This window comes from Scatophagus argus, chromosome 11, assembly GCF_020382885.2.
Source record: "Scatophagus argus isolate fScaArg1 chromosome 11, fScaArg1.pri, whole genome shotgun sequence".
Lineage (NCBI taxonomy): Eukaryota > Metazoa > Chordata > Actinopteri > Scatophagidae > Scatophagus > Scatophagus argus.
The window spans coordinates 12,708,890-12,734,769 of NC_058503.1; the positions used below are offsets into that span (position 1 = coordinate 12,708,890).

General features: G+C 40.6%; 1 protein-coding gene across 4 annotated transcripts in view; it reads right to left on the reverse strand.

The window, feature by feature from the left end:
* The window catches only part of xirp2b (xin actin binding repeat containing 2b), a 35,015-nt gene that overhangs the window by 2,159 nt on the left and 6,976 nt on the right, over positions 1-25,880 (reverse strand). The window contains exons 1-7 of one of the 4 annotated variants that reach the window (XM_046403880.1): positions 15,554-15,699; positions 13,054-13,218; positions 12,288-12,416; positions 11,592-11,681; positions 11,249-11,306; positions 11,065-11,153; positions 685-10,234 (exon numbers count right to left, since the gene is read on the reverse strand). In XM_046403880.1, coding sequence (XP_046259836.1) covers positions 685-10,234; positions 11,065-11,153; positions 11,249-11,306; positions 11,592-11,681; positions 12,288-12,416; positions 13,054-13,104 — 9,967 coding nt within the window. In that variant the 5' untranslated portion in view covers positions 13,105-13,218; positions 15,554-15,699. Of the gene's footprint in view, positions 1-684; positions 10,235-11,064; positions 11,154-11,248; positions 11,307-11,591; positions 11,682-12,287; positions 12,417-13,053; positions 13,219-15,553; positions 15,700-25,880 lie in introns of those variants that run through there. The other 3 variants (XM_046403882.1, XM_046403883.1, XM_046403884.1) reach the window with 3 other exon arrangements.

The following is a 25,880-nucleotide window of genomic DNA, read 5'->3' on the forward strand; positions in this document are numbered from 1 at the left end:
TAGCTTTATTCTGGTAAGCTAATGGATGGCCTCTTGAAAATATAGTATGACTGCTGTCCTTATCATGAGAATTTAGACCAATTAAACTAATTATATCTGCAATTACATCATTCATGTTCATCATTCATTGTTGTTTTAAGCAATGTAAAAAAAAAAAAAATCAAAAAATGAACGTAGGTCAAAGTCACAGTTTTTTTCCAGACCTTTCCATTGAATGCCACAGTCTTTATTAATCAATAAAGTTGGATGAGTCATCATCAAGTAAGTTGTTAAAGGTTGGATGCCAACATGATGAAACTGGAATAATTCCATTTATGTTCAATGGCAAAGACCATCCTTAAACCTCATGACAACTCAACAAACTCCACAGAATGATGAAGATCACGGGATTGGGTCAAAAGCTTCAGAAAAAAAGCTAGTAACCAGCAAAATAACCTGAAGATAAGATTATCTAAACATCAGCATGTAATCATTGCCACTGAGCGCATGTTAGCATGCTAACATTAATATTTAACCCAAAGCACTGCTGTTGCTACACTAAGTAAAGCTTCACAGAGCTGCTAGCATGGCTGTAACCTTGTTAGTTATTACATCCACTTCCTGTTTGAAATAAAAATGCAGTGTTGCATCCATGCTTAGTCCATGCCATTAGTTTGTGTTGTTTCATGCTGCTTATGTCTTTACCAGAGGGCGCAATGTTCATGTGATGCGACACAACTTGTGATGTTGCCTCCTCAGAAACAGTGTAGCCAAGGCTCTTGAAAACTGTCTCACTCTCTGTCCACGTTTTGTGGAAATTCCTCAGCAACTGCTCGGTAGCGTCGGCATCGTAGGTTTCTGTTCGCCTCACTGCTTTTTTCTTAACGGCATCAGCATATGAAAAAGGAGCCTGCTTCGTCGACACACTCTCAGAGTGTTCAGTGACAGCTGTCCTTGTTCCAGTGACCTTGTTACCAAACTCATCAACATTTGAGAAATGTTCTGTGATTGATTTGGATTCAGAGAAGACTTGTGGTAGCTCTGCTGGCACAGTTTCTACATCATTTTTCTGTGGAGGGGAGGAGGTGCTCTTTCGTGAGCCTCCCTTTGTCTCTTGCGAACTTTTCTGCTTTGAAGTGTCTGTTGGTGTTTTAGTCAGGCTTGACACAGTCTCCTCCTGATCCTTTTTCTCCTCCCTGAATGAGGAACTTTGCTCACCCAATTCAAAAACATTTTTAATAGCCTGAATGTCAAAAGTAGGCATTTCCTGTTCCAGGATGTTTGCTTTCTCTTTGTCACAATCTGTGCCTTCACTGTCATTGTGAAGCCACTCTGTGAGTGGGATAAGCTCTGTTCTGGAATATAATTTCTCTTCTGGTGATTCAAATTTGTTTACAAGACTAGACAAGTCCGCCTTGGGAAGCTCATCCTTTTCTTTGTTCTTGTTTTCTTCCTCATATTCCTCCATGTCTGGGCCCAGTCGTTCAGGGATCACAATGGGCTCCTTTCGCATATAACTCTTATTAAATCCAGCCTTTTGTGCCTCTTCAAAAAATTCTCTCTTTTCTTTGACAGATGCAGATGATGGCTCTGAAATATCTGCAGCTTCAACAAGTTCAGGGTCATTTTGACACAAAGGCATACTTTGTATTTCATTTGCATCCAGATTCTCTGAGATATTAGCCTGATCTCCCTTCACACGTGCAGAATTTACATCAGTCCACTGAGCCTCCCCAGTTACACTCTTTGGGGGTTTTTCCATTTCCACTGCTTTCCCTGAGGACTTCACAAGTTGGGAGTCGATTTTGATTTGCCGATGGAACGATGGAGGTGATTCCACAATCTCAGATTTCTTCTCTGGGATTTGTTGGGGAAGTAGTGGCGGTGGGGTGACGCCACGTGAGAGCTTGGCTGTTGTGTCTTTGAGTCGAGCCAGATTTTCTGCTCTGTCAAAAGTTGGAGAAGGTGTGATTCTAGTGAGGCGTGATGTCGGGGTGTCACACCTGCGTGGCGGCGGTGTGGGAGGTGTAGGTGGTCTGTGTAGCAGGGTAGGTGACGGAGTAACTCTTTGAGGGGAGCCATTTCGTCGTGTGGATTCGATGGTAATAAATGTCGGCGAGGGAGAACGCATCCTCAGTGATGGCGAGGCAGCCCGAAGGTCAACAGACTTGCACTGAGTCACTTCTTCTTTCCTTCGTTCATGGGAGGTCTTTTTCTTTGTTTGGTTCTCAACTTTGGCAGAACCAATACTGATCTTGGATATTCTTGGCACTGCCCCACCAGAAACACATTTCTCAGAAACTGATTCACATTCATGCTTCTCCATTGTTTCATTATCTTCTAGATGGGTCAGCTTAGGCTCTGCTACTTTCGTCCCACTTGAAAGAAATTCAGAATTTTTTGGAGCATTTCTTTCCGCTATTTCTGAACTCATTAGCCAATCCGAATCTGTGGTGAGCCGAGATGTTTCAGATTTAGAATCAGTCTTTTCTGAAATGCGTTGTATCTCAGTGATGTGAGATATTAATAATTGGCTGTGAGATTCTTCTGTTCTCTCTCTTGTGGACTTTACTAGTTCATTTTGTTCTGACTCACTTGTCACTGTAATTGGGACATTCCTACTTTCTCCTGGTGGGTCCTCTGCACTTTGCCGTGTGACTGTAATTTCTTTCTTCTTTTGTGATCCCTTCACATGTTTCTGAACTTCTTTCCCTTCCTGTGAATTGTGATCGTCTATACTTTTTGTCATATTGACTTCTCTCTTCACTTGAATGTGCTCCTCTTTTACATTTGTGTTCACTTGGGCGAATGCAATTGTATCCTGAGCTTGTGGGGATTTTTCATATGTTGCTGTCTTGGTTTCTATAATGTCTATTTTTGAGTCAGTGGAAATATCTTTACCCTGACCTTGCTGCGCAACCCCTTTAGACTTTTTGGACCTCTTTTTCTTCTTTGATGGAGTTGGAGTTTCTGGTTGGCTGTCAATTATGCCAACAGTAACAGCAGGCACAGAGGCAGCAGCAGGAGAGAGAGTAACACTCTTAATCCCCTGCTTTAACTCCGTCTTTACTTCAGTGGATTTCCTGATCACTTTCACCTCAGTAGCTTCCTTCACTTCCACCTCGAAATCTTGTGAAATGCTCTGTTTCTCATTCTCTTTGGATGTTTTTGTCTCTATGTGCTTTTCTTGTTTATTGATCTTGTTCACCTTTTGGTTTGCTTTACCCATTTTTCCATTTGCATTGGCAGCTGGTTTTTCTGTTTGCATTAGCTGATCATAAACAGTCTCTTGGCTCTCGGTAGAAGAATGATCAGTTTTCTTCTTGCCAACACGCTGTGGGGATCTGGACTCCTTTACATTTTTGTCTGAGGTGACATTTTCTATTTCGAAGGACTGATTGCGAAGGTTAATTCCGATGGGTAACTCCGATGCTGTGTTATCTTTTTTCTTGTTCTCATATTGTGTCTTTTGTGATTTTACATTCTCCTCAGAAGTAACAGCAGGCTCAGGTTTTACTGTTTTAACAGGGATTTTCTGACAACGCACTTCATCTTCGTTTTTATCTTCGGATTTGTTGCAGCCCTTTGTTTTAGAATGCTTCTTTCTGTCAGTTGATATGTTTTCTGTTTTTACTATGTCGGTGACAGAGGTCTGGACTTCGTCAGCCATGACAGACTGAATTGACTTCTTGGAGGAAACAGAAACTGTTTTCTGTGTAGTCGTTTGCATCTGCTGCATCACTGTAGACACAGCTGAGGTATTTTGAACGGAGACAACCTCAGAAGACTCATTAGAGACTATTTGCTGTTTAGCGGAAGACATAGCCATTGAATCTGTGAGAATTTTCTGATGACCAGCACTGCTCTCTGTGGTACTGGAGACAACAACATGCTTGGATAAATCACAAGATCGGGAATCTGAATGAACATTCAGTGCTGTCTTTCCAGCTCTCAGTATTTCTGATGTGTTGTTATTTGACTGCTCTGTGTCTTTGGTGGAAAGCATTTCAAGAGCTGCAGTAACTGAGTCATGTATGTAAGTGGGTGTTGGAGTTCTTGGGGGTGTGTTGGCCTCCCTCAGCTTCCGGTACTTTTCTTCTGCTTTTATTAATGGAGTGTCGAATTTACTCATTGGCCGTCGCATGAAAGGTGGAGGAGAGGGTGGAGGGGTGAATTTCACAGGAGAGGTATAAGCTTTCTTTAGTGGTTGTGGTGACTCAGGTGGCGGGGGGATTTCACAGGAAACTGTTTTTGAAGTATGTGTTGTTGTTTTCGATTGTTTTTGGCTCATTTCTAACACCTTCTCTGATGTAACCTCCATGTGTTGTGTTTTACTTAATTCGACTTTAGGCTCCAGCTTTGGGACCGGGTGTAATGTTGGACCTTTCACTTTTTTAACTGTCATCTTTTTTGCTTTTGCTGGTGAAGGATGTGATGCCTGTGCTGGCATGCTGTCCAGTTCCTGTTGAGATGGAGGAGGTGGGAGGAAGTCCTGCTCACTAGTGAGAGGTGGTGGTGGAGGAGGAAGGTGATCAATGTCAGAATCAACAGAAGGAGGAGGAGGAGGAAAATCTGTGTCTATCACTGGCAAAGGTGGAGGTGGAAGAGGAAGCTCAGGTTCCGACAATTGTGGTTTAACTTTATAAACACCAGTTTCTACTTTGGTTTTATTTACTTTTATCATTCCCTTTGGGCTTGCCTTTAGATTACGAAACTCTGTCCTTAATGTTTTGATGCCATGGTTTTGGGTGATTGTTTTATGCTCCACCACAGTCGTTGATTGCTGAGCAGACTGTTCCTCAGAACTTGATTCCGTTCTTACTATTTCAGTGTGATTAGAGATGGACTGATTTTCGTCTGATGTTTCAAACTGATTAGCTGTTTTTATCTTTTGTATGTTCCTTTGTGCATCAGCACTGAGGTTTTTGACTGGAGCACACTGCTTTACTCTAACTCTTCTGTAAGCTCTAAGTTTGACTTTGGGAGTTTCACGCTGTGCAGATTCCAACAAAGATTTAATAGTGCCTTTAACATCACCCTTTATCACTTCTTCTTTGTCCAGCTGGGTCTGCTCCTGCATCTCATATAATGACTTAATTGACATCTTGACGTCACCCTTTACGTCACCCTCTAGGCTTGGGCTCCTTTGCATGCTTGGTGAAGGTGGAGGCTCCATTAAGAGCTGAATTGTTCCTCTGACGTCTCCCTGAACATCTGTTGCCTGTTGACACTTCCTCCTCTCAGTGGAGGCATCTTGTAGACTTTGCATGGCTATGCGAATATCACCCCTCACGATTTCTTCCTTTTCAACTTCCCTAACCACTTGCTTTGCCAGCTCCAGAGATTTTAGCGTGGCTTTCACATCTCCGGGAACTAAATCCTCGACAACAGCTTCAGCTCTGGATGTTGCAGACTTCTCAAGCGATCTCAGAGCCCCTTTGATATTACCTGGTATGATATCTGGCTTCTCCACCTCCTTGTACCGCTGTTGAGCCCTCTCTAAGCACCGCAGGGCTTTCGGTATGTTGCCTTTCACCACTGCTTCTTTCTCTACAACAACTGTCTGATTAGCTGATTCAGACAATGAATTCAAAGCAGCTTTTAAATCACCTTTGACTATCTCTTCCTTTTGGAGTCTTTCCAATGAGATGGCTGGCTCGGACATGAAAACTTTCACAGTGTTGTGAACATCACCAGGGATAACATCCTCCACTGTACGCTCAATCTGTGTTTGATTACGGCCAAGGATGCGTTTTGTGCCCTTGATGTCGCCTCCAATGATTCTCTCTTTTTCAGTTGTGGCTGGTGGGCTCTCTTCAGGTCCTAAATGGAGCTGTTTAAGATAGTCGAGCGACCCCGATTCAATGCATGTGGAGTAAAAGTTGACATTTCCTTTTTCAGTGGCATCTACCTTTATCTTGACTGCCTGATCAGACTTTTCTGAGCTGGACAGTCTTTGAAGAGCACTTTTTATATCCCCTCTTACAATATCTTCTTTTTCAACATTAACATTGTCTTGTTTATTAAGAAGGGAATATAATGTCATCCGTACGTCACCTTTCTCATCCTCCTGGATGAGTATTCCATGTTTTGCTGATTGGTCCTGATTGAAAAGGTTATTAATAGCTTCCCGAATGTCACCTTGTAGTATTTCCTCCCTTTCAATTCTGCCGTCTCTCTCTTGGTTGAAAAGTTGCTGCACTGTTGAACTGATGTTACCCTTCTCTTCTGAATCTATGACTATCTGCCGTTCGTTTCTTTCATTTCTGTTCAGAAGGTTCATCATAATAGTTTGCAGATCTCCCCTAATGACTTCCTCTCGTTGAATCTCTGGAGCCTGCTTATTCATTAGCTGGTATTTTGCCATTCTAACGTCTCCTATTTCATCAGCTTCAATGAGTATTCCCTTTGACTTCACCATTTCCTGACTATAAAGTTCCTCAAGAGTTCCCTTGACGCTCTTTCCCAGGATTTCAGTCTTTTCCATTTTTGTCTCATTAAAGTTGTCAAATGGTGTTGTCTCAAAGAGCCATGTTGTTGTCTTTACATCTGCTTTGGAGATCTCCTCTTGAGTGATGTTCCGCTGATATTCGTCCTCATCTACCTCTTTAATGTGGTCAAGAGGGTTTTTCTCAAAGAGCCACACTGAATGTTTAACGTCTCCCTTTGCAACTTCTTCCTTTTTAACTGTTTCAATCAGATTTTCAGAGCTCATGCTTCTTATTTTGTCAATGGACTGGGTTTCAAATCTCCATTTTGCTGTTCTGACATCACCTTTGTGTATTTCACTCACATTGACCGTTCTAACAGATTCCTGTGACAGGGCATCCGACTCAAAACGATCTTTGTTCATCCTAACATTGCCTCCTTGAATATCATGTACGGTTTTTATTAAAGCCTTACTTTCTTCAGCAATCCTGTCGAGGGGCTGAGTCTCAAATTTCCACTTGGCAGAGGTGACATCTCCTTTTTGCACATCCTGTTGTGTGACAGATTTAATTATATGAACCTCATCTGTGTCTATGATAGCGTCAAGAGGCTTGGTTTCAAACAACCATCGAGTTCCAACAACATCTCCTCGAGTTACTTCTTCACTTGTAACAGTAGTGACTTCGTGGTAAAGGCCCTCTTTGTCCTGAATGGCATAAAGAGGCTGATTTTCAAACATCATGGTGTAATTTCTCACATCTCCCTTCTCATCCTCATCACGGACAATTTTTTGCATTTTTATCAGGTCCGTGTTTGTTTCAGAGGATTCCTCCTGAATTTTATCTAAGGAGTAAGTTTCAAAAATGAAACGGCCCTTGTCTACATCTCCTCCTTGTACATCAGTCACTGTGCGGCTGCTCATAGATTCCTCTTGGCTATCATGTATTGTATCTATAGACTGATTTTCAAAGAGCCATTTACAGTTCACTACATTTCCCTTTTGTATGTCCTCAGTCTGAACTCTCTTGAGCTTTTGCATTACTTCCTCAGAGGTTGATGTCATGATATCACATGCTTGATTTTCAAAAATGTACTTCATCCTTGACACATCCCCTGATGCAATGTCTATCTCTGTGACACGCTTAAAAGAGCCTGTCTCTTCTCCAGTGAGGTTCTCCAGTTTCTCTGTCTCAAAGAGAAAACAAGCCATTCCCACATCTTTTCCTCTAATGTCCTCTTGATTCACAGTGCAGGTCTTCAGAACGGTCTCTGTCTCGTTTTGAATAGAATCAAGTGCTTGTGTCTCAAAAAGCCATGTGCAAGTTTTGACGTCTCCCTTTTGCATTTCTTCAGATTTGTTTTCATCCCTTAACTCTACTCTTTCATACAGGATGTCCATTGGTTTAGTCTCAAATAGCCACTTGCAGGTTTTCACATCACCCTTGATGATGTCAACATTTTTACTTGTCTCCAAAATTTCTTCATCTTCAATATTGCTGAAGTACTTAATGCCATCAAGAGGCTGCGTTTCAAACAACCACTTTGCAGTTTTAACATCACCAGACTCTATTTCCTGTTTGGATATGCCCTTGATAATTTGGTATTTATTAATGCTTTCATCAAACTGGTCGATTGGTCGCGTTTCAAACATCCATTTGCATGTCGATACATCTCCTTTCACAACCTCTTCACGGCGCACTGTTTTCACCTCATGGAAGTGCCCTGAGCGGTCCTGCATGGCATACAGTTGAGTAGACTCAAACAGGTTTTTGTTTGATTTCACCGAGCCTGATGTTACACCCTCTATGAGAATCTTTTGAGATTCATCCCTCCTATTTAAATCTGTACTTTCAAAGATTTGCTTGTAGTTTCGGACGTCTACTTTATCAATTTCTTCCAGGTCGATAGTTCTGAGGACATCCTTCTTTTCCTCTCTTATTTCCTCCAGGGGTTGGCTTTCAAATCGCCATTTCTGATGTCTGACATCACCCCTCTCCTCATTAAGTGCTACAGTTTTTTTAAGTTTGCCCACCTCCGCAAGGTCTTTCAACTCCTCAGTCGGAATCGTTTCAAAATAATGTCTGGCTGATCTCACGTTACCTGCAATAATTTCCTCCTTTGTCATGGGCAGAGAATTTGAATCATCTTTTAAAGTATCCATTGGCTGGGTCTCAAATACCCAGCAGTTCTTGCGCACATCTGCCCTGCAGCTTGTGCCATCCTCCTGTGTGAGGTCATCCTCGACATTCACAGTGCGAGTAACCTCCTTCTTGTCCTCTCTTATGTGCTCTAGAGGTTGACTCTCGAAGCGCCACTTTTGGTGTCTCACATCCCCTTTTATTTCTTCATTCATTGTTGCCTTTTTGAGTTTTCCGACCTCAGGGCCAGCTTTCCTCTCTGCCTGAGGGCTGCTTTCAAAAAAGTGTCTCGCAGATCTAACATTGCCCCCAATAATTTCTTCAGTAGTCTGGGGTCTTGCATTGGAATCATCCTTCAGAGAATCCATTGGCTGAGTTTCAAACACTAAGCAATGCTTGTGTACGTCAGCTCCAATGATCTCTTGATTCTCAATTTTTGAGCTTTCCCACTCACTGAGAGAGTTCAATGTCTTTATCTCAAACAACCACCTGCCCCAGTCACCCTTATTGCTGTCCTCCATGGAAAGACTACACACAAGTTTCAAAGATGTAGGTTCTCTGTTTGTCATGTCCAGGGGTTGGGTATCAAAAAGCCAACGTGAAGCAATGGAGTTCTCTAATTCAGTTTCAATTTTACGCACAGACTTAATCTCCAGCATTTGGCTTGACTGTCCCATAATGATGCATTTAAACTGAGTGTCAAAAGTGGTTGTAACAGTTTTCACTTCACCATTAATTTCTTCTAACACTGACCTTAGAGTTAACAGGTGGCTCTCGTCAATGGTCTCAGTGTGCCCAAGACTTTCCATGTACTTATTGTCGATCATATAAATAGTAGCATGTCCATCCTCCTCTGTGAAGACAATCTCTTTCGTTAAATCCTCCTCCTTATGCATTTTATTTAGAGTGTCCATTGTTTGGGTTTCAAACAACCACGCTGCAGCACGGACATCTCCCTTATCAAATTTGTTGAATTTGTTTTTATATTCTGTTGAGTTTATATTGTGTGAACTCAGCTCATCTACTGGCTTGGTCTCAAACATCCAAGCTGTGCGTTTCACATCTTTTCCAAGAATGATTTCCTGTTGCCTTATTTTGTTGTTGTCGTCATCCTCATCAGGAACTTCATCTTTAATGGTATCCAGTGGCTTATTTTCAAACATCCAACGCATCGCCTGCACATCCCCAGGGAGAATCTCTTCCCATTCCACATATTCTTCATCGTTGATATCGTCAACATCATCCTCATACATGTAGTCTTGGCTCTCTAACTGGTTGACCTCAGTTTCGTTGTAATCACTGTAGTACTCCTTCTCAATATTCTTCCGAACCTCGGGGTGAATGTGCTTGTAAAGACGTTTCAGCTCATTCATTCTCCTCTGCTTGAGGTAAGCCTCTCTGCTTTGCTCTGAGTATTTGGAGGGGTTTGCTGGTTCTGGAGGCTCAGGTGAGTCATGCCATGCTGGAATATCTTGACTGTCTGATGGCATTTGTAGTAAGTCTGGAGGTGGAGGTGGAAGATAGTCAGAATCTTCAGTTGGTGGGGGCGGAAAATCCTCATAATCCATCACAGCTGCCAGTGTGTCTTCTGTGGGCTCAGTAGTGGTTGCTTCACACACCTCACTAGTCACTGTATTGTTTTGTGTCACCTTTGAGGACCACTTAGATCGACTGATGTCACGTTCAATCTTTTTAAAGAACAAAAACCATATTTGTGGTTAAATAAATATAACTGATCACAATAGTTCATAGTAGCATGCTCTTTACATTTCACCTTGCTGTGACACTTGCAAGTAAGGTGCAAAAATGACGAGAGATGAGATTATAAAACATGAATAATTCTACAGAGCAGAACACCTACCAGTCTAAGGCTTATGACACTGTGTGAATACATTATTCTGCACAAATCAATGAATCAATATCATGAGCTAAAGTTAAAATCCTTAAGATTTTCATTAAAATCAGACCCTATTGTTAATACTTTTCATGGACTGAATTTTGCCTTCTCATACTCTTAACTGTTCACAGTTCACTAACTGTACACTACCGCAGCATCAGAACTATGTTAAGTTACTCCTAATACAAAACATTGGGTGGCGTTTATTGTGAAGCAATCATAAGAAATGCTGTGTATTTGTTTGCGCTGATAAGACAACAGTACCTTTCATTGGATCAGGAGCCCAGTTCCAGTTGTTTTTGACTAATTTCTTTATTAAAACAGCATGAGCTTGTTTGATTACACTTGCCACCACATGTACCAGGTGTCTGGTGTAGAAGAAGGTACTGTACTCCATGAGCATTTGTGCAGTATTTAACCACACTTGCTGTTACCGCCAGTAACCACGGGAGTCGTCAAACTAACCAAGACTAAAATCTTAAGGATCGCAATTTTAACACATATGATTTATTTATTCAAATTACACAGAGTATAGTCTTGAATACCCCAAGTCAAATTTGTAAACTTTTGCTTCTTATTCTCAATACTTATGTCTAACTCAAATGAATGAGAAATGCTCACCTTGATTGGTTTGTGCGGAGCAGCCTCTTCTATTGTTCTTTCAAAGTGATCCCTCAGTTCTTTTGTAGTGTATCTGGGAAACTCCTCTTCTAAAAGTCAGCAGAGGCATAAGTAAAAGGTAGGCCCCAAATTTGTTAGGCAAAGACAGCGTACATGGCGGAAAATGCAAATTTAAACATCTTACCTGTTTCGTTTTGATGGTTTTCATAACTTGATTCCAAGTTATTGTTGCTGTATGACTCCTTTGTTTTTAAAATGAAAAATAACCGAAAGTTATTAATGATAAACTGCACAGAGAAATTCAGAAATCCAACCAGTTCCTTTCTTTTGAATGCTACACATTTTTCCACTTAACGTCATGTCTTAATCTCAAGCCAAATTCTTAGAGACTATTAAACAAACGTCAGTTACACCACAACTGCAATAAGTTACAGTTTTTACTCAACATGGCAATCAAAGTGTTTAGCTCAATGGCAAAGCCTTATGCCACTGCCTACAGGAACACAGTAACAGAAAACATTTAATACCATCATTTCTTGATTGAAGTGTAGCTGCTGACTGCCTGGGACGACCTGACTGTTCCTGCTTGACACTGTCACTTCTGAGTTTGACATTTCCTGTGAAGATGGAGACAGTGACATCCAAATGTGGTAATATAATATGTGCATGCCACACTATTTTTCATTTTACATCCTTTCCCCCTTCTCATGTGAACTGAAAGTTACTGCCAAAGCTTAATAGCACACAACTGAATACCATGCAGAGACGATGCAAGAACAGATTGCTCACTGCAGTCTGAAACGACTGATCACAGATGGAAGCAAGATGACAAAGAATCTGTCAAGCTGTTCACTCACACCATATCATTTTTAAAAAAAAGACATTCTTTTTCCATTGCTTTGTTAAGTTCCTCTTACCCGAGTGGAGCTGCAATACAAGAGCTGTGAAAGTTCGAAATGTCAGGTTCTGTCCATAACCTAAGCCCACGCACTTTTCTCTGGTATCAGAGCAGCAAGACGTAATGGAACCCAAACTCTGTCTAAATGTGCATACTTTCACTTGCAAAGCTCCCCGTGCAGTGACCCAGCTGGAAAGCTAAATGTAAGGATGCAAACAGAGCATGCTCATCTCAGAATAAACGTTACCATCCTATGACCACAGTCATCTCTTTCATGCTCCTAGCTTGATGAATGTACAGTAGATACTGTGTTCTACATGTGTACCTGTACAGTTCTGTGATGAAAATGGAACTGGGTTACATGGTGTGAGGTTGTATTTTCCTGGGTCTCAAACTGTTTCCTCACACTGACAAGTCCCCCTGGCAGGGAACAGACCTCCGACTCCTCCATGACCTAATGAAGCAGGAAATATCATTAGCTGCCTCCACTTCTACATGAACTGAAATCAAACTGATGTTTTATAGGCCTATTCCTTTCTCGTATGCAGGCAATGCAGACTGCTGTCAAGTGCATCGCAGCTAGTGCCCTGTGTAGTTTGTTACAGACCCCACATATTATTTTGACTACATAAAAATTTCAAATTTACAAGGGGAAATGTAAGAGCACTTTCAAAGCAATGTCAACAATATTTTATGTTTTCTGCAACTGTCCTCCATGTTTTGCCCTATCTGTGCAGAGAGTCTCATGTTTCAACTCTATTTATATACATGTGTGTAATATATAGGCAACTGCTGACCCCTTTCCAGGCAGCAAAACTGCCAACACCTTCCCTAATACTACATGACAACACCGACAATAATGGTGGCAATACCAGCTCTGTGCAGATCAGCTACTGTGCAACCCCTGGATGCTCTTCAGCAGCTAAAGACTAGACTATAACAGCATATAACAGGAAAGCCATTAAACCAAGATAATTGACCATAGAAAGTTGGCCCCTAATTACACAAATGTTCTTTTCACTGCAGGCAGTTCTGGCAGGTAGTGTAGCTACATGTTGCAGTTGGAACAATACATGCACAAACTCAAGTACCCCGCTGGGGATAGTGTTGTCTGCTCGCTTGGAGACAGCTGCCTGGTACATGGCCTCACAGTTGGTCAGTGGGATGACCTCTGAGTCCACAGAGCGAATCCGGTTCCTCTGGTTTAAATCTCTTTCAGGAAGTCCTGCCCTGGTTCAAACGTGCGCTGCCAGCAGCTATGGCACAAACAACCAGTAAACAGTATAACAGCCAGTTATTAAGTGGTAGTGGTGTAAACACTTAGCACTACTCAGATCCCTTTGTGTTTGTGCGGCAGTTTAGTTTTTGATGTCTGATTAGATGAAGAAGAGTAGGCATAATGCATTATAAGCCCCATCAGAGACTTTAATAATATAAGCCTGATTTAATATGCGTCACTATATTGCAGACAACATGGCTTATATAGTGGTGATTTTATATGTCTCTATTAAAGTTATTCAATCTAAATACACACAAAACCACCAGTCTGTTATTAAAGCATTTAGATTTTTTTTTTTAAATTGTTCAGCTTGTAAATATATTCAAAGAGAAAACAAAATCTGAGCCACAGAAATGCTTTAAAGATGCTCCCATAGGGCAGCTGTGCTAAATGAGTGATCAAAATGCTCTGCAATGACATTATTTAAATCTGTCTCATGACATTCAGGATGTGCAGGATTTATTATTGTGTACAGCCTTGTAACTGTCGAGAGTGACAGTTGTTTCATTGTGATGTGACTGGATTTGCCTCTGCTCTTAGACTATACTTTCAGTCACAGAAATGCTCCATGGGGTTTCGGTGATCATCCAGGAAGCGGTTTTAGTGTTAATTAAGATTTTTTTTTTTCATTTTCATCTTAAGCATAATTAGATTTAATTACAGTCTAGGCCTGGAATTACATTAAGCATCCAGAAGCAAATGAACATTATTGTCCACCTGCAGGGTATTGCAACGCGCTTGAATGACAGTTAATAAAATTATTAACACTTCCAAGCATTTACATCTACAGACTCCATATCCTGCCTGCAAGTTCACACACTATTTCTGTTCAGTATTCACACCTCACTTCTTATAGACATAAATGTGCTGATGTAAATGAGAGCAATGAAATATAAATACAGACTGTTCTGATTTTTGTTTAGTGCAGCATCATAAGACTCTCCATTACTCTAAAGGCTAATACCACATTAAAAATCTTCATCTCAGCTCTGTGGTAAAATAGTACTTGTTGAAACCAACTGCAACAGCAAAAACTGGCAGACTGGTGATGTGAGATTATATTTCACATCTGTAATATTATGGTAGCAAAGGACAGACTTAATCACTGCATGTCATTTCTTGAAGTATTGAAAACTTGATAAAGTATTGAAGTCAATGAAACACCAAATCAGATTATTATTATTTAAACTGTTTTCATGAGTTACAGATAGTAGAAAGTGATAAGCTATTTAAAAATGAACTGAAACTGAAACCCATTAATACTACTCTCTAAATTTCGAAGAAGGTTCATAACAACTGCAGGCACATTACACTGTTGTTAGCTACTTTCGACTAACATATAGCCGTTTTTGTAGATTACCAGTCCAGGATGATAGAATGGTGTGTATGTTTGTGCAAACCATTCAGTCCTTTAAAGCAGATAAATGACATGAATTGCACAACTCCGCTTTCGTTCAGATTTTTTCGGTTCAAATATTGATTTTAGCGGTTCAAAATCCTGCACTGCCGCATATTCCAGTTGAGGGTTTTAGGGCACTGACTGTAAATTATTGTGATAGGAACAAAATTTGTAGCCAAAAAAAATCTGTCAACAGTCTGAGGCTTGTCTCATGACACGTTAGGATGGGCTGCGAGCTCAAATAACAAGAAAGTGAAGTAATCTAGGCGCCATGTACGTGCAAAAATAAATCAAGCCTATTTTAAACTTAACCACGAAGGGTCGTGTTTCTTAGTGAAATATAGAGGAAAGCTGGTAGGTCAAGGTTTTCATTTCCAAAATGATTTTAAATAGCCTGCATTGATTGTGTTTGTGCCTTTATTTGTAATTACCCGTCGGTATTGCTCATTCAAAGCCTGACTGGCAACAACAAAGTAGAGCGACAAGCACCTAGAGGTACTTGCCTTGATACAAACAGCTCAGAACTCCACATATTTGGAATTACTTAACACAATAAATCTAATCTCTCCTTAAGCTAAAAATCCAGAGCTAATTTTGTATTTTAGTCACACTTCATTTTCCTGCAGGTCTGACATAAAATTTACATTTTGCTTTAGTATCTGGTATTATGAGTGAAACTGCACTAAGATGATGATACTGCTGATGAATTTTAAAGTACAATCAAGAATTCATTGCCAGCCTTGTATGTGTTTCTCTAAAGATACCAAAAAAGATATGTTCTAATGTCTGACATTTTTTGCATGCAAAATTTTTTAACATAAAAATCTAATTTAAAAAGCCCAAATCCCGTCTGGGCTACAAAATTCCACTCAACACAAAGGCAAACACCTCTCTTGGAGTCCTCGGCACCTACCAGGTAAGGAGGATGATGACTTATAAAAATATGCACTCAGCAGGTAGAAATCCCACACAAAGGCCACTGCACCCCCGGCCTGCAGGGTCTTTCCAAGCCAAAAGCAAATCCCAGTCAGTGTTGGAGACCAGCTCCAGTACAATGTGTTCACCTCTGTCCAACGAGCCCACAGTGACAGCTGATTTTATTTTAGACCCTCCGCCCACTTGCAAAAGATGGGCCTGGGGTCTTTTTTTCTTTAGAGAGAGAGAGCGAGCGAGCAAGGCCTCCGTGCCTCCAATGTCAAGTCCCCAGAAAATCTATATGGAAGTACTTCCTGTGACTTCTCTGTAGACGCTTGTGTACTAATAAATCAGGTCACCCTGGTTTCATCATCACGGCTTCCATCGCTGCATTCACCAGCAGCTGTTACCACCTGTCATGATATTCCAAACTATGCATATACAGATCCACAACAAACACTTTAAGGGTCTCTATATGAATACCTGAGCAGTGTGAAGTGGATGTCGAGCTGCTTAAATTGAGAGCAAATGGTGGTGAAACCTGTTATCCATGAGCCATGCTTTGCAAATGGTCTGAAATGGGGTCAGTGATGTAATGCTATTTGTTGAGGAGAGGAGGGTTAAGGGGGGCTGTAAATACAGCAAGAGACACTCCTGAATGTGGAGGAGCTAGCCAGCTCATCTTGTTTGGCTCAGCTGGAGTCAGTGGCGCCAGCCTGACTCTGGTATCTCATGGAAGCAGGGCCAATGATCGAGCAGACATATCTGCCAGGCATCTGCACGGCCCCGTTCATCCACAGCATGTGTAACTCATACCTGCATTTCCACAGACCACCTGTTTTAAAGAACCACTCTGGGATCCTGCTACCACCAAATCGCACCAGGCAGAAATGCAAAGGATCCTGCTCACCTGTTTTCCTGATCATTTAAAATGTGGGTTAGTGTGATACTGCTATTACTTTGGAGAGCACAGTGTCTATTGTGAATTCATTTCATGAAAGTAACAATTATTTTCTGCCAAATTTTTAACAAGGGCAGTATGTCAGTGTTTCGAGGTCTCATGTTCTTTTCATGATGGTCCTGTGTTATTCAACTCGAAGCCAGTCCTCCGTGAACCGTGGCAGAGTTAAGCCAAGCAGTCTTGGTGAAAGTAAAGATATTTAATTCATTTTCTGTCTCTCATATTCAGATAAACAAGAAGTACAGCCAACACAGAAGAGGAGAAGTGATTTCCATCTGCTACTATAGTCTAGAACAGCACCGTCTCTGAGAAATCATCTTTATATGCAACTAATCCACAACAGCAAACGCATGTGTAAGGGAAACATAATGTCCATAATACTCACTTCTTTTAAATGCATGAAATTTTACTTAACCACCAACAATGAAACATTACAGTAGAGACTGCATTATTATGGATGCATCAATTTGTACTTCATTTTACTTAACACATGCAATGATAACTTATGTTACTGCATGGAGCATATATGCAACAGTATTTATGGAGTATTTATGCAATTAACCACAGTCAGGGTCTGACCCCACAGACCCTGGCTGCTGGTATCAGATTACTGCACTTTGTACTCCCTCCATCCACCCCAACCACTTTACTTACTCCAGCTCAGGTAATGCAGTGTTTCATTCAGTTATTGAACGTCTCTGAGCATAATCCAGACAGTGATTACATTTCCCTTATAAATGTACTTTGTGCTGCAAATTAGTTGTGTATTTCGGGTAATTTTCAGGAGAAAGGATCATCTTTTACATGTTAGCAGACACTTACACACAATGCCAAGAAGAAGAGCACAATCTGAGGAATATGAAGCTAAATGTATTAGTGACAGCTTCTTTCAACACTCCTCTGGCTGTTCGAGGAGTCCGTCCTTTCAGGATGAGGATACATGTGGAATACAATTACTAAATGAAACTACAGAAAGCCTAAAGAGTTCAACAATTCATTAATCTGATGAAGAAGTGTTGCTATATCTACAGTCAGTTGGACAGTTATATATTATGTATTAATTTATAGTTATTGACTTGCTGCTGTTTTTCAGGAAAGGCAGTGCAGCAACTGTAGGAATGCCTTGGCAGCAGGAACATGAAAAGGCTGCATGTTCACCAAATATGACACACTGAAATCTAACATGCTGGAGTATGGAGCCAAAACAAAAAATGTGTCCCGATTCTAGAAGCTGACCGCCTCATGCTCAGCGGTGAACATAACATTCAATGATGGTCAATACTGGCTGAAAATATAGTGAATGTGTCCTACATGGTTAACAGAAACAGGTTTTTTTAGTTGATGGAATGTGACAAAAGCATTGCAATGAATAACAAAAAACAAAAAATAATCTACAATGAATAATTTACAATGAATCACAAAAGTAGAATAATTCACAATGAATAAAGACAGGCTGGGTGAGTAAATCCCCCTTTCTCTCAACATGCCCTTAAGCAAGGCACCAAACCCCTGGCTGCTCCCTCCCGAGAAAAGGCTGATTGCCAACCAGCACGAGTGTTATGTGGAGAGTCTCAGAGTGTGAATTTGTAAACCTCACTCTTCTTGCAACTACTCACCCAGAACTGTTGCTGTAAATATCTCTGAGCTCTTTGTCACAGTGCCTGATTAAATAAGAGTGAAGCCCAGAGGAGAAGCCTCTGAGCTATTTATGTTACAACGTACAATTAGATTTCCGAAGAAACTAAGGAAACATCACATTCGCAAGGGCTGACAGACATTTTTGCCTGACGTATTCTGTGAAAACAAAAGTGGTTTTCATGTCAGAAAAAAAATGAAATAATGTCAGATCCTAATGGCGGTTTTATATATTCACTAACACACTATAAAAATGCAATTTAAACATAAACATCTGATATGATGGCTGCTAAATTATGCAGTTGAAAAGATCTTCACTGAGCTGCACAAAGTACACCAGTCATATTAGAAAGCAAATTAACAACTCTGTCATCTGTATCACACATTTATGACAACAACTGTTATTGAATCTGCAATAACAGTGAATAATAGCATTCACCGGACGTCTCTCCCTGTTCTATCGCCTCTTTACTTCATAACCGCTGACACACAAATGCATTTTAATCTGAGCTGTGTGGCTTCATCCATAACTTGGGCAGCTTGGATGGCAAATATTTCTAATTTTTTGTGAATTCTGTGAAAATATAGAGAACAGTGTTTCATTTTGATGCTCTCCCCAGCAGAGGCTTGGTGAGGCTCACATAAGTGGGCGCTGCATGTGGACCACAGGCAGATAGCACCATGGGGTGCATGACAATGAGCCACATCTCTGCCAGATGCCATTAGAAGTGAGGCCATGAATCACAAGGATTCTTGCATTTCCACACTAGGTTTTCTTTATTTTCACAGCAGATTTTGTTCTTTAATTCTTTCACTGGATCTGCGTTTAGAGTGATGGATAGGAATACCTTGTTATTAACTGCCTTTACTGCAGCTATCCAGCTAAAAGAAGCAGAGGCACTCCTCATTCACTCTGACATTTCTCAATTAATTTCTTATTGCTTTGGCTTTTGATCATCTCAAGTGGAGGAGTTTAATGTGTAATATATGAAGTGAGATGAAGAGCGCAGATCGACAGTGAAGCCCAACAAGCCTAACAGATGATGTCAGGTGCGAGAGGCCAGTGATATGCTGTATTTTAAGAAGTGGTATGAGGCAGCTCCAACGTGTCTGTACACTGAGGCGTCACGCAGAGCAGCAGAGGCTTCTTTAAGCTCCACATAGCTGCTGCTCTGTGTGTGGTGGCCTCTGCTACACACAGAAAGTATCACTTTGTGCTTTTGACCACAGGCCACCTGGTTGCACTGAAGGGAACTACACACACACACACCAAGCCTGTTGGACACATGCATGTCTACTCAAGAGAAAGAGAAAAGAAAGAAAGAAATGTCGAGTTTGTATAGGTTTATAAAATGAAATGAGGGGGAGAACGTGGCCTCTGCCAGAAAAGTGTTGTACAAACAGAATGAAAGAAGTGCAGTTTTCGAGTACGGCAAGGGAAAAATAATGTAATGGTGTATGACGCTGATTGGTCCTAACCCTATTACTGCAGAGGGAGAAAGCCAAATATGAGAGGAAGCTATTTGTTCATTATCAGGAAGGCCATTATCTTTGACAAGCTGGGTCTCCTGTGGTCCACCGAAAAAACAAAACTTCAAGACCTAATTTGTACCAGACACACAGTATACACACTGCCTGACGATAACAGTTCCTTCACTTTGTCCCAAGAGAAACGCAAAAATGAACAAATGAACACCACTGGCAAAAAGCAAAATTTATGCTTCTAAAATCTGTTAACTTTCTGTTTTGTCGTCTTTAACTAAACAAAACAAAGAGTTTACAGCCATACTAACTGTGCTTAGTCACAGCAGTGCTTCAAGCTAAATCTTAATATTAGCATGCTAGCATGCTAACATGCTCACAACGGCAATGCTAACAAGCCGACATTTAGCAATGTTTTTCAATATTCACCATCATAGTTTAGCTTGCTAACATTTTTAATTAATAATTGGTGCTAAACACAAGGCGTAGCTGAGGCTGATGGCTCCGTGCCATAAACAGACAAGATAAAAAATTTCGACCTGACAGCGGTGCTACAGACTACCAAAGATATTATTAGTCATCCTTAGAGGAACATAAATATCTGAAACAAATGATTGATCTGAGAATTGTTGAGATCTTTCATTCACAACCTCATGGTCAAAAACAGAAGAAATTGTCTGGCAAGAGTGGAGAATGCTAACCGCCATGCACATATTAATGATACAGTATCATAGATAATAATATGCATACTTCTTTATGGATGAAAATTCTCTCAGGGGGCAGCAGAATGAAAGCATTGAGGATATACCACTTAGCTGCTAATCGGCACCACAGGGCTCATAAACAAACCCTGAAGGTCCTTCTCCTGCTGCTTCTTTGGAAAATCTGAAATTGATGCAGTGCCACCCTTCTGCTTGGAACCTGCAGCAGGGAACTTTCTCACACAAAGCTCAGCCCTCACATCAAAAACCTTTATGGAATGAAATCAAATTCTGGTAAGAGAGAAAATGCTAAACAGGCATCTGAGAGACAAGAAACAAAACTGAAAGCAGAGATCCTCGGGAGGCTTCTTCCACCGAATCAAAATGTGTCTTTCCTGACTGTCTTCAAGATATTTATGCTCACTTTAAATACTGACACTGTGATCTCATACCACTCACACTAAATAATGCAGGTGTTATTGCTTGGGGTGTGAACACAGAGAATCTTTACAAATTGTCATGATATCATGACTATTTTTTGACATTTTAGTGCTGCTGTGCACAGATTAGATGTTCATTTTAGACGTGAAGTAGAAGGCAATTAAAGCTTCCCAGACTCTATGTTTGTCCCTGATATATTTAGTGTGGTGTTGGGTCACTGGCTGCTGTAGAAAGGTGCTTTCCAACATGATCACTGAATAGAACACACACACATACATACGCATAAACTGAATGCAAAACATGACAAGAAATTAAAGCAGGTATATGATTTGATGCATATGCAGAATTTGTTGGTTGCTGGTCTCTAAACACACCAGTAAACTGTTCCAAAGGAAGATATGTGATTGCTGAGTTTCATCCCCAGGGTGGTCAAGCTGCTTAGTAATATCAACAATGTGTTGCAGTGACTTTGAGCCTGTGCCAAATGCTTCTTAAAACAACAGTCCTCTGTCACAGGCAGAGGAGGCCAAAAGCTAGACGCATATCCACACAAGATAATAAATCTGTTTTGACAGGTAAACTATTTTCGCGTTACACAAATCATCTTGGGATACCTCAAAATCAACTTAAGGGTGAGAGTCAATAATTCAGCACAGTGGAAAAAAATGCTTATTGTCTTTTTTTCTTTATTTCGTTGTTAGATGAGAGGATCAATAAGCTCTCTTCTCTGTGAGGTGAGTGTGCAGGTCAAGCAGTGATTAGTTTAGCATAAAGACTGAAAACAGGGGGAAAACAGCTAGCAACCACTTGCAGTTTTAGAGGTAATCAAATTCATAGATAATACATACATATACATACATAAGGGTACTGATCTCATCTCGCTCCTGGAGAGAAAGCAAGTAAGTGTATTCCTACAAAAATGTCAACCTGCTCCTTTAATCTATTAAATCAGGTATCAAATGGAATATCTCCAATGGACGTTATCACACTGCAGATTCACACAAAGAACATAACGCTCCAAGAGTTTACAGATTTGTCCCTGCAGGCTTGCGGTTGTTATTGTTTACTGTACATTACAAGGCCAGACTGAGCAGTGAGTGTTTGCGACTCATAAGAGTCTGAAGACAGGGATTTCTGTGAAAGCTCCCATTTCTTGCTCCCTGCTGTCCTAAACTGGCCTTTAAGAAAAGTTTCATTGGGGAATGCTGATGGACAGCTGGACAGTTGCTCATGTGTTTGTGATTTTCTGATTTAGATTTCAGCTCATTCATGTACTTATCTTTTCATGCGTAATTGCCTCTGTGTATTCTTTGCGCATTTAGCTCTCTCTCTTGGTGTCTATCTCACTGCCTAGAATATATTAAATTTCTTTTAAAAAAAATCAAATATTACTCTGGCTACTGATGTAACAGCGTTCAAACACATCAAATACTCCAAATCATCAAATAACCAATATACTTACTATATTTACTTGCTATATTTAAGACCATAATCCAAATTGGCAACTAATGAGGAATGACGAAAATGCATCACTGTACCTTAGGTGGTTGCTAACAAAAAAACAAACAAACAAAAAAAAAAACACATTTAATTAACACATAAAAGTGCATAAGCCAGATTTGCTGCTGTGTTAGACAGTCTGTCCAAACATTCCTCACATGATGGGAAATTCATTAAAAAAAAACACTTTGAAAAGAGAGGAATGTCTCTAAAATAAAGAGACACTTCATTAGCCTGAGGTCTTTGATGCACAGACACAAGTGCCCTATGGAGCACATAATCAATTCTTCCTGACAGTGCATGTGCACACATACATACACACAAACACACACACACACACACACACACACATGCTTTGTTTCTTCAAGCCTCTAGCCAGCCAGCATAGCTCCCACTACAGAGAACAAAAACAGGCAGCACTTTATTTCAGATGTTCAGCGGGGAGGGACCTGCTTCTGCCCGCCACGCACTGTTTGTGTATGTGTGCTTGTGTTTTTACAGCCATAGGTGTTTGAGTGTGATGGTAATGCGATGTATGCTAATAAAGCTGTGTTGCTGCTCTTTCCCCATGACTGGAGTGAGGAGCAGGCAGCACAGAGAAGGCTTTGAGTTGGTTCACTACACTGCAACAAAAGAGCACAAACACACACACACACACACACACACACATATACACAGGACTTCTGGGGACTCCTGGCCTGGCACAGCAGGTCCAGCACTGGGCCTTTTGGATCACTGGCTGCCAATCAATATGACATTAGGTTTGGAAAAAAAAAATAGACATTAACTGAGTAGCACACCACTGAATACAGTTAAAAACAACATCACTCAGTCACGCGGCAAAGCCAAAGTCCCACACTAACATCAAGAGGTCTGCAACAAAGTCTGCTGTTATGAGATTAAGAGGCCATTTTTCCCCAAGAGCAGCCAGCATGAAATGAATGCAAATTATATCCTATGTTCTACACTCATGTTTCACTCAATTCATTCATGTTATGCTTACAAGGACAGGCTGAATTCACAGTTATGATAAAGCTAAAAGGAAATTTGACTCAATTTGGCATCCCTTGACTTCACATTAAGATGAATAATCAACACTTATTATGAACATTATGAATTCAGTCATATTATTTCACTTTGCCAAAGATTTGCTTTTGTGTCGGTTGCCTTGACATCTGCTCATTTCTGTCAGACCAACTCTTAATACCAGTACTTTACCATGGTAACCAAATATTACTGAATGGGACGCGTCTTTGAAGTTTGTAAAACCTTGATCACATGTCAACTTTTAATTAATACATAAGATTTAAAAAAGCATGAGAAAAGCACACACACACTCACACACACACACTCACACACACACACTTACACACACCCAACCCATCAGTCTTGTGGTGAAAGGCTGGCCCTTCCTTCCTGCCTCCCTGCTGAAGGTTAACGGTTAATGTGACTGGAAAGCATCATTTTAAATATTTCAACATGTTTACTGAATCAGGGAATTGGCAAGCAATGACCTCCATCCATAAACCAAAGAAAGCCTTCAATAACCAGTATGTGTTCTCTTTTCCTATAAAAAGTACATTGTTTATTTCAAATATGTTTAAAAAACAAATCTTAACCTTTCATCTAGAGGTACAGTAAACTAAGAAAACCAAGTGCAAGTACAAACTGACCCCCACCTTAATCACAACTGTGGCATATAAACAAGCATTATCCTAATGTTTTTGGAGGGTTACTCTTTAGGATGGTGAAAATGTCACAATATCATAGTAACTGTAAAGAGGGATTTCTCAGGATTGTTCTGCCCTACACATAACACCACAATTTGATCAACTTAACTTCTATGGAGAAAAATAAATCTGCAGAAACAAATATCACCGCTTCGGTGAATCTGGGTCATTCTTGCTGAGGGCGAACGTCATTAAAATGGAATGGCAGGTATGTGTTTCCTCTGATCATCATGTGCGAGTTTGGTGAGTGATACTGTAGGTGGCTCCTGACTGCCTCCACCCTCCGCTGTCCGTCAATTAGAGTATCGGGTTTCTTCCAAAACACTTTTACCCTGATCTTTCAACACTTTGTTCCACAACCTGTGAGATTCTTCAAAAACAACAAGCTGAAGAAAAGAAGGAAAAGATAACAGCACGCTAAAACTCTTCGCATAGGTTTCTGACAGATCCAACCTGAGGGGTAACAATAATCAAGGCGTATTAACGATGACATGACGGTGCTGAAAAATGGTCTAAAATGGCTAATATACCATTCTGGTCAATATGTGTGAAATAAGCTGCCGAGACAATGACACAACCAGTTTGCAAAAAACACACAACATCAGCAACATTCATAGCAACAGGGCATATATTTAGCCCCTGCTTGTCCTATGACATAGTCTTGCCTGACACCCAATCTCGGCACCAAAAGACACGATGGAAATTCAAAAAGAACCTAAAAATAACTGTCTCAAGTGACAAAAGACTAAGCACCATGACTCAAAGAAGGGTGGCCTACATTACTCTCAATAAAACCCTCAGTGTCGCCAAATCATCCTAATGACATACTTGACCATGTGAGTCTGAGGGAGGATACAGTAGATCCATTTGTAAATAATGTAAAAACTTGAACAAGAGGGACTCTTTGCCCAGTGGTGAAGGAAGTATTCCGATCATTGACATCAGCAAAAGTACCTCAACACCACAGTGTAAAAGTCCTGCATTGAAAATGTTACTTAAATAAAAGTGTGTAGGTATAATCAGGAAAATGTACATAATGTATTAAAAGTACTCAGCGAAGAAAAATCTCCCCTGTGACTGTTATCCTCAATCCTCATATTTGTAAAGCTGGAACCATGTAATGTTAGCTGGATTAGAGATGACAAAATGAGCTTTCTTTGTCAGTGTTGAGCTCTACTGACCCTCCTTGAGTCCTCTCCTTTTCACACTATGCCAACCTTTTCACACTCATCGGTCAAAAAATCTATTTACGCGCCGTTGTTCCATTTCATTCTGGTCGTTTTTCTGCCGCATGCTGCAGCAAGGCCAAGCAGCTCGACCTCCTGTCTGGTTAGTGTATATATTCAGCTGCGCTTCAGTATCAGGGTGAAGCCTACTTTGTTAGTCATTCTCTGACTTAGTATGCTGACCTACACTTTAATGGAAGAAACAACAACACTGGACACTCTAAACCAGAATAAATTCTGATTTTTGTCTCCAGAAGTTGTTGAAGTTGCTTTATGTTCGTAAAGTGTCTACACAGGGCAGTGATGCGGTTTCCTAAATAAAATCTTTGGGATGTACTCCTCAAGGCTTTCTGATCTCTTTTCCATTTAGGGTCTACCAATCTGCTACAACCTAATTAACCATTACATGTAACCTGAATGAGTTGACTGAGATTTACGAGATCCAAATCAAAGATCTTTACGTTACAATTACGCAACTATACGTAAGTACAAATACATAAAGGGATTTTCCATACGTGAAATCAAAAAGAATTAAGATTAGAAGATAGATAGATTAGAAATAACATAGAGTGCATTCATTTGGCAGCTAAACAGATACTGATACAGTGCTGTAATGATTCACAACATTTATGACTCCATATCATACATT